The sequence below is a fragment of the Cicer arietinum genome, chromosome 4 (assembly GCF_000331145.2).
Source record: "Cicer arietinum cultivar CDC Frontier isolate Library 1 chromosome 4, Cicar.CDCFrontier_v2.0, whole genome shotgun sequence".
NCBI classification, from domain to species: Eukaryota; Viridiplantae; Streptophyta; class Magnoliopsida; order Fabales; family Fabaceae; genus Cicer; species Cicer arietinum.
This window is the reverse complement of record NC_021163.2, coordinates 26,827,822-26,837,781: the sequence shown is the minus strand read 5'-3', so window position 1 is coordinate 26,837,781 and position 9,960 is coordinate 26,827,822. Positions and strand designations below refer to the sequence as shown.

The window sequence follows — 9,960 nt, the reverse complement described above, 5'->3', positions numbered from 1 at the left end:
GTAAATGAAATCTAAGATCCATAGCTACAACTTTCATGAAGACACCGGAACCAAATTCAGACTCTAAAGAGGCGTAAAATGCAATATACGTCAGCCAACAGATGTTGTGCGCCTGAAGCGCACCATCCGCGCCTGAAGCGCACCAGCCGCGCCTGAGGCGCATTTCCAGTCGTTCAGCACTGTTCAGACGCGTTTCATGCGCCTGAGGTGCGCGACGCGCATCAGAATTCATAAAAACGCAATTTTTCACTGTTTAGGGATCTTTTTGACTCTTGGGAAGTTGAGAGACTTGTGCCCTAGCATAAAAATTCAAAGACGGTCGCTTCTAACATTATTGGAGCAGTTTTATTAAGAATCATTAATGAATCTTTCTTGTAATTCTTCTCTAATCTCTATCTTTTATATCTCTGTCATGAGTAACTAAACCCTATTTGTTAGGGATGAGTGTAACAAGATGAAACCCTTATTTTTCTGATTTGATTTCTAGTTATATGAATGAGTTTATTGAATTATTTTTCTCATCTATGTGCTTAATGCTTTTTATTGATTGATCAACATTAAAATGTTCTATGATTTATATTTTAAAACGGAAGTGGACTTTACGAATGCTTGAGATAAGAAATTCATGAATTTGTAGTCTAGACATCGATGCAGGTCATGAAACCAATTAAATTAGTTGTAGAGGCAGTAGTTTAAAAAGAAAATTCTTGTACGGTAATGCTTAATTCTAATCTTAAATCTACTAAGGAATTAGGGGTTACTTTGGAATTAAAGGTTATGTCACTAAGACATTAGGGCAAGAATAATAAAGAGAATTCGGTAATAATTCAATAAAGGAATCCGGTAACTAGGATCAAATTAGACACCAAGGTTGGATTCGGAGTGAAATTCATCCCTAATATTTTTCTTATTATAAAAGATCAATTTTATTACTGTTAATTTTAAATATTATTTCAATCAATTCGGAAACATTTTGTTCAATTTAGTAATTAAATATAATTCGATAGTAAAACGCAATCCTTGAGTTCGACACTCGGTACTACCGTTTTATTATTACTTGCAACGATTCAGTACACTTGCTGAAACGCTATCACTTATGCTTAACATTAAAACAAACATCACAAGGAGAGTGACACTTAGGGAATTTAACAAAAGGGAAACTTTTATTAATATGCGTCAAAGTATCAATAGATGGGTGACCAAAGAGGTGGTGCCAAATATTACAAACAGAACCTATGACATTTGCTAAACATTTACCAATATTACAAGTATTGGGAGGGGAATCAGCAATAGGAAAACAGCGATCAGACAATAAGTATAATTCATTAATAAGATCAGTTGTTTCAATCCTCTTTTGAGTAAGATTGTCCTGTATCCAACACTTATGAGCATAAAAAAAAAAGTTATAATTAATAGAAGTTGCCAAGCATGGAATAGAGATAAGATTACAAGAAAACTCAGGAATAAAGAGAAACATCACACAGATTAAAATCAGTCGTAAAATAAATAGTTCCAGCTAGTTCAGTGACTATGGTACATCCATTAAGCAATTTAATATGAACATAATTAATACGTTTGATGGATTGAAACAAAGAAGCAGTAAAACAAACATGATTTGTGGCTCCAGTGTCTAATATCCAAGACATGGCATTATTAATATTGAAGACATGAGGAAAAGAAAAAGAACCTGATTGTGCATAATTTACTAAATGGTTGACACGTGAAGAAGGGTGAAGTAAGGCAAGAAGAGTCTTTTGCTCTTTTGGTGTGAAACCAGAATATAAATCACTAAAAGGCTCATCGAGAGATTATGACTTTTGATCATCATCAATGTTAACAGAACCAACAACACAAACCTTAGCAGAGTTGTTAACATTCTTTTGAAAATGAGGGGGAAATCCATGTTTTTGAAAATAAACATCCACAATATGGCCATGACGATTACAATGAGTACAATAACGAGAACCACGACCCTTGGGCAAACCCCCACTATGATTAGAAATGGCGGCAATGGTAGGAGACTCCTCAGGATTAGGAAAAAGATGATCCATTAACATCACTTGAGATCGAACTGCAGAGTATTGCTCGTTAAGGCCTTTGAGAAAACGAATTACATAATCCCCATCACGATATTCACAAATCTTGGAAATTAGGGCACATGAATGTTTCACATTACAAGAACAAGAAGGTAAAGGACAAAAAATTTGTAACTTTTGCCACAATTGCTTTAGTTTGGTATAGTAAGAAGTAATTGAAGAATCACCTTGACGAAGACTATATATTTCTTCTTGCAAATCAAAAATCCAAAAAACATCACCTTGATGATACCTTTCAAGAAGTTCAACCCATATTTCAGAAACAGACTCCATCCACATGACGCTTTTGGGCAATTTCACGTTCTAATGAATTGGTGATCTAAGACATGAGCATAGTGTTGCAACGATCCCATGTGATTAAAAGACAATCAGTATTGGTAGGACGAGGACGAGCACCAGTCACAAACCCTAATATATTTTTCGATCTGAGAACGAAGATCATGGAGCGCAGCCAATAATGGTAGTTGGTGGCAGAGAGCGGCGGAGAAACAAGGGCAACATTTGGATTGTCGTTGGGACTCATGAAATAAGGATCTAACATATCATGTTGATAGCTATGATTTTGAGTCGGATTGGGTTTAGGAGGTGAAGGTTCTTGATGTTCTGAGGTATCCATGGAGGACGAAGAAGATTGTTCGTAGTCGGAGGCCATAGAGAAGAAAAACGAGGAAAAGAAATAGATTCAACAAGGGAGTTTCACAAAATCAGCAACAAAACTGGAGAAGGATCCAATAGCAGTTCAGAATGTGACGATGATTTAGAACAAGATATGGATTACGACTTGCTTGAAAACCTAGCGTCTCCAATTGCTCACTCAGAAGGAAAGAAAATGAAAGAGGAACGTTACTCTCAGTTCATTTATTTATTCAAGAAGAGGAAAAAAAAATCAGAGTGTATTCACTGATACCATGTTAAACTGAATACTTTTTGTTTATTGTTCATTATCCCATAGATGAAAATGTATTTTACATAATGATTTTTCCAAAACAAAAGGAGAAAGAAAAGTTCCTTATATATCACAGTTTGGAGACTTAACAAACTATCCTCTAAATTTACTAATTGTAATGTTTAATTACTAAATAATAACTAACTGTTAAATAGATAGTTCATGAAGTTAGGAAGGTCTAACACTTCTCCTAATATTGAAATATTTAAAAGGATTAATTACATGTTAGATCCTTCAATTTTTATCAATTCACGAAATTGATTCTTCTATTTTAAAAGTTATCCGTTTTAGTTATTTTATCATAGTTTTAAATTTAAAAATAACAATTTGACATATTTTAAACGATGTAACATATAATTTTATGATATAGAATCATCTAGATGCATTAATTATTTATGTTATTAATTAAAATATAAAAATAAAAAATTCTGAAATTAAAAGTTAAGTTTTTTTAGAGTTTTATTGCAATTTTATTGGTGTTAATCATTTTATATTATCATATCATATGTCATGTTCCTTAAATTATATCATATCGTCATTTTTTAATTAAAAAACTAGCAAAAATTTATGCATTCGCATGTGTTCAGGTCGTTGTGTAATTTGAAAAGATCGACTTTATACACATAAATTTTAATTGTGTATAGAAATTTCTTACACTTTTATCTATTAGATATTCAAAAGATAAATTAATAGTCAAATATAAATTCATCTATTAACTAATTGACACGTAAGAATCGTCTATAACTATGTATTCATTTATTAACTAATTGGCTCGGGAAGACTTGTCTATAAACTAATTGATCCGTGAAGAGCGTTTTATAATTATGAACTCATAGTCAAATATGAAATGATCTTTTAACTAATTGACCCGTGAAGGATAATAATCAATCTTTCTTTTTTTGACAAATTAATTATTGATTTTTTCTTCAATTAAATATAATGATCTCGTAGAAAATGACACAAATAAATGAAATAAAAATAGTGATTCATACATTTTCACCGCAAATAGATATTTAGTGATAACTTTTATGTCTACCATGTATTAAGTGATAAATTAAAAAGAATCACAAAATATTAAAATAATATTCACTTTAAGTTTGATTATACAAAAGAAACAAATAGATAGATAACAATAGGAGTATACAAAAATATACACCATCAGCATTATCTAATATTTTCTTTTATGTATTATAAAATTAAATTAAGGTAAGAAGGTATTTGTACCACGCATTATATTTTATATATATATATATGTATATATATATAAACAAATGTTAGTATTTAAATAATTTCTAATCATTTATATATTATTTTTTCATGTAGTTTAAAAAGTGTTTATATAATTATTTTAATAGTATAAAAAATCTAGTGTTTGAAAAAAAAATTATATTTTTAAAATAAGTATTTTAATTTTTATTAATGAAAACTTAATTGAACATAACCAAATCAACATGCTATTCACCCGTTTTGATGTGATTTTGTAAAAAAATTTGTAAAAACTCATTCAAACTAACTATATTTTTTGTTTAGATTTTTTTCCTTTTCAAACATCCGAACTAAATCAATATATTATACCTATAATTCACTCTCTTCTAAATATATGCCTGTAATTTACATCCTAAAATTATTCTAATATACAATAAAATAATATATTTAATTTATCAATTAAAATTTTAAAAATTTGACATCCACAAAGTATTTATTCAAGCTTCGCCAATGTCTCTTTGGAGGATGTAGATGATTTTATTAATGAATTTGATTCAATTATAGACGTTTATGCGCTCTAGTTAATGTCGATTCTATTTCACTAACAAAACTTTATGGCAATTGTGTTTGTGAATTTCTTCGAAAGATCACTTGAAAATATGAAGACATAGTAAAAGTTACTCTTAATAAGCTTTAAAGGACAAACTAATATCAATAGACTTAGAACCAAGCTAGACCATGCATAAAATATAAAATAAAAAAATAAAAATAAATAAAATAAAATAAAATAAGAACAAATCTAGACCAGCAAAACCAAATCCAATTATGTTGAAGTTGATGATGAAGAAAGATTTGGAAATTTAGGTTTTCCAGATATGTTTTTATATAAATAACTAAAAATTAAATAATTTATAAATAAGAATAAAATTGGGCAGGGGCTGAAATTTCAAAAAATTGTAAAAGAGGGAACCAAAAATCTTATTTCTAAAATAAGGGGATTAAAACATCATTTTTTTGTAAAATTGAAACACCAAAAGAATATTTAAGTCTAGAATTTTTTAAAAAGAAACGAGTTGAATACGATTTGTTTAAACTTTTAACACTTAAAAATTCATATTTTGATAAAAAACAATTCTAAGTTTTTGTAAAAAATTCTTATAATATTCTAAATATTTTTAAAAAAATCATTCAAAAGTTACACATGAACTTAAAAGTAAAGACCAAAGTTTTTAATAAAAAATATTTGAGGAACCTTACTTGAAAAAAATTAAAACAATAAACGAAATATATATTTATAGGGACCAAATTTTTTTAATCCTATATTGTTTTTTTGTGTACAAGGTTGTATTATTTGTTGAAATTTATTGCATAACTGTCACTTTTACCAAGTTTAGAAGGTTGTTAGTTAGTTACCAAAACTGATTGTTGGTTAGTTATGATTCTTAGTTAGTTACTTTGGATAAATAGCTTTGCAAGCAATTGTGCAATACATATAAAAAGGAATACTTTGTAAAGTGCATTATTTTTTTTAACCAATAAACTCAGAACAGTTTTCATTAATTCTTTCTTCCCTGCTTCCCTGCTGATTTTGTTGTTGCGCCTGGACTGTGTTCATCACAGTCCCTTGTTCTAACAATTGGCATCTAGAGCTTGGTTTAATCTAAGGGAAACACGAGTGAAAAGTGAGGGGAATAAGCCAGGGAAACACTGAGTGATAGATTCTTGATAGGCAAGATGAATAGCAATGGTTTTGGATCAAACATTCTGGTTCTTGATGGCAAGAAGTGGGATCGATGGAGTGCTTTGATGAAATCTTTATTTGGAGGACAAGAAGTGAGTGAAATTGTGTAGGATGGTTATGAGGATTTGGTGGGAAATCCAACTGATGCACAGAAGACTGCATTCAAGGAAGCCAAGAAGAAAGACTGCAAAGCTTTGTTCTACATTCAGCAGAATGTTAATAATCAGCACTTTGAGAAGATTTCTAAAGCAACAAGATCCAAAGAAGTATGGGACATCTTAGAAAACTATCACACTGGTGGAGAAAAGGTGAAGCAAGTGAAGCTACAATCATATAGAAGAAAGTATGAGATGATGCAGATGGAAGCAGATCAGAAAGTAAATGATTACTTCTCAAACTTAACAGCCATTGTCAATCAAATGAGAACTTGTGGGGAAAACATTACAAATTAGATGGTAGTAGAAAAAGTGCTAAGATCTTTAAGTCCAAAATTCGATTTCATAGTTCTAGTTATCCAAGAAGCAAAGGATGTGAAAACTATGAAAATTGAAGAGCTGCAAAATTCATTGAAAGCACATGAGCTCCTGGTGCTTGATAGAAATTCTGAAAGATCAGTTCAACAAGCATTTCAAGTTCAAACTTCCAAGAAGGAGGGAAATCAGAAGGATTTCAAGAAGAAGGGAAAAGGCAAAGCATGACACATGGAAAGAACAAGATTGAAGACAAAGCTGAATCTTCAAGGAGATGAGGTTTTGGCAAAAGTAAGAACAAGAAGATGGATGTTTTATTAAAAAAAAAGTAAGGTGCAATGCTTCAACTGTAAGAAGTATGGGCACTTTGATGATGAATGTTGGTTCAAGAAAAATCAAAAGAATGGTGAAGAAGCAAATTTGGCTCATGGAGACGATTCTAGTACAGTGCTGATGATGGCTACTACCAGTGATGAGAAAATTCAGAATGAATAGTGGTTTCTTGACTCTAGATGCTCAAATCACATGACATCACATAGAGAGTGGTTGACAAGCTTTGATACTAGCAAGAAAACAAGCATCAAATTGGCTGATAGTAGAAACCTTGTAGCTGAAGGTAGTGGAAATATAGTAATCAAAAGCAATGATGGCAAAAGAATCATTATTGAAGATGTAATGTATGTTCCTGAGATGAAGTGTAATCTCATGAGCATGGGTCAACTGGTGGAGAAGGGATTCTCAGTAACTATGGGTGGTGACTATTTGAAGTTGTTTGACGCAAAGAAGAATTTGGTGCTCAAATCAAACATGTCAAAGAATAGAACATACAGATGCAACATCTCAAGTGAAAAAATGATGTGCTTGTCTGCAGCAGTGAGTGAAGATGTTGAAGACTTATGGCACAAGAGGTATGGTCACCTAAATTTTAGAAGTCTTAGTTATTTGAATTCTAAAGAACTGGTGTATGGCTTGCCAAAACTGAATGTCAGAAAAGCCATTTGTGAAGTATGTGTGAAAAGTAAGCAAAGTAGGGTCTCATTTAGTTCTAAAGCACCTAAAAGAGCTAGTGTAGCACTCCAAGTAGTTCATTCTGATATATGTGGTCCTTTTGAAGTACCTTCATTGGGGGAAACAGATACTTCATCACATTTGTTGATGAATTTACAAGAATGATGTGGATGTATACAATCAAGTTTAAGAGTGAGGCCTTAGAGGTATTCAGGAAATTCAAAGTCTTAATAGAAAAGGAAATTGACAAATCTATTAAGATATTGAGAACTGGTGGTGGAGGAGAATACACCTCAAAAGAATTTGAATATTTTTGTGTCAATCAAGGCATGGCGCATGAAGTAACAGCTCCATATACACCTCAACATAATGGACTTGTTGAGAGAATGAACAAAACTCTACTGAATATGGAAAGAAGTATGATCAAGTAGAAAAACGTACCACACAAGTTTTGGGGTGAAGCAGTCACTACAGCTGCTTACATTCTGAACAAATGTCCTACAAAGAAGCTAAATCTGAAGGTACCAGAGGAAGCCTGGTGTGGAAGAAAGCCTAGTGTGAAGCATTTCAAGGTTTTTGGCTCCTTGTGCTATAAACATGTACCAGATGTTAGGAGAAGAAAGCTTGAAGATAAGAGTGAAATTATGATACTTATAGGCTATCATCTTACAGGCGCCTATAAGCTTTATAATCCTATAGCTCAAAAGGTACATGTCAGCAGGGATGTGATTGTGAATGAGACTAAGAAGTGGAAATGGGAAGAGGAACCAGTATACAGCAAAGAGAATATGCAAAGCTACATTTATCCTGATTCAAGTGATGAATCAGATAATGCAGAAGTAAACAGTAATGATGTAGATGAACCAGAAGAAGTGGAAGAAACTGTGAGACCTCAAAGAATCAGACAAACTCCAAGCAGGTTGAATGATTGTGAAGTAATTCCTGATAATGCAGTAAATAATGAAGCACTATTAGCAGACTCTGAACCACTTAATTATAGAGAAGCACTGAAGATAGATGTATGGAAGAAAGCTATGATGGAAGAACTCCAATCAATTGAGAAGAATCACACCTGAGAGCTAGTTAACTTGCCAGATAAGAAAAAGAAAATAGATGTGAAGTGGGTTTTCAAACTGAAACTAAATCCTGATGGTCAAAGCATAAGGCCAGGTTGGTGGCTAGAGGTTTCTTACAAAAATAGGGTATTGATTACAATGAAGTGTTTGCTCCAGTTGCAAGGCTTGAAACTGTAAGACTAATAATGGCTCTAGCTTGCAAGATAAGGTGGTCACTCTATCACTTAGATGTAAAATCAGCCTTTCTAAATGGTCCACTTGAAGAGGTCGTGTTTGTATCACAGCCTCCTGGTTTTGAAGTACAAGGAAAGAAGAGTATGGTATATAGACTCCATAAGGCTTTGTATGGTTTGAAGCAGGACCGTAGAGCCTGGAACAAAAAAATAGATCAGTTTCTGACTCAAATAGGTTTCAAAAAGTGTTCAGTAGAGTTTGGGGTATATGTGCAAATTCAAGTGAAGAAGAAACCATGATAATCTTCCTATATGTAGATGATTTGCTCATTACTTGAAGCACATCATCAGAGATTGAAAAAGTAAAAATCAAGTTGAAATCTGAATTCGAAATGACTAGTCTAGGTGAACTCTCATTCTTCTTAGGAATGGAATTTCTGAAAATGAAGACAGGAATAGTTATGCACCAATAGAAGTATATAGGTGAACTGCTTGAGAAATTTGAAATGAATAGCTGCAATTCAATCTCAAATCCATCAGAAACAAACTCAAAAATTGATTAGTGCAGTGAGGAAGAAATAATTGATCCAACACTGTTTAGACAAATGGTTGGTTCGTTGAGATATCTATGCAACAGCAGGCCTGGCATTTTCTATTCACTCAGTGTGATTAGCAGATTCATGCATGATCCAAGGAAGACTCACCTGATAACAGCTAAAAGGATACTTCGATATATAAAAGGCACAAAGGAGTTTGGGTTGTTGTTCTCTAATGGAAGCAAAGGTGAAAGAAGTGAACTTATTGGATATTCAGATAGTGATTGGTGTGGAGACATCACAGATAGAATGAATACCTCTGGCTATGTTTTCAAGTTCAATGAAGCTGCCATATCATGGTGTACAAAGAAGCAACCAGTGACTGCATTGTCATCTTGTGAGGCAGAATATATTGCATGAACTTTTGCAACCTGTCAAGCAAAATGGCTGGATTCAGTGATGGAGGAATTGAGGTGTGAAGTGATGAAGCCTCTAATACTCAGAATTGATAACAAGTCAGCCATTGGCCTTGCAAAAAACCCAATCTCACATGGCAGAAGTAAACACATTGATACAAGGTTTCATTTCATTAGAGAGCAAGTGAACAATGAAATGGTTGAGGTGCAATATTGCCCAACTGAAGTGCAGCTAGCAGATGGTTTTACAAAAGCTCTAAAAGTTGACAGATTTGAGTTTTTGAGAAGGAAA

The 9,960-nt window shown here is 32.5% G+C and overlaps 2 protein-coding genes across 2 annotated transcripts; one reads left to right on the top strand and one right to left on the bottom strand.

Moving 5' to 3' along the window:
* Positions 1 to 1,808: 1,808 nt before the first annotated feature.
* Positions 1,809 to 2,375, bottom strand: LOC140920017 (uncharacterized). Its single transcript, XM_073367323.1, has one exon. It carries the CDS (start codon positions 2,373 to 2,375, stop codon positions 1,809 to 1,811), a length of 567 nt encoding a protein of 188 aa, XP_073223424.1.
* A 6,946-nt stretch (positions 2,376 to 9,321) lies between these two features.
* On the top strand, positions 9,322 to 9,672 carry LOC140920016 (secreted RxLR effector protein 161-like). The gene has a single exon (XM_073367322.1). It carries the CDS (start codon positions 9,322 to 9,324, stop codon positions 9,670 to 9,672), a length of 351 nt encoding a protein of 116 aa, XP_073223423.1.
* Positions 9,673 to 9,960: the final 288 nt, after the last annotated feature.

Excerpts from the sequence above, each read along its gene's own strand:
- LOC140920017 (XM_073367323.1), bottom strand. The coding sequence starts at position 2,375 with ATGTGGATGGAGTCTGTTTCTGAAATATGGGTTGAACTTCTTGAAAGG.
- LOC140920016 (XM_073367322.1), top strand. The coding sequence starts at position 9,322 with ATGGTTGGTTCGTTGAGATATCTATGCAACAGCAGGCCTGGCATTTTC.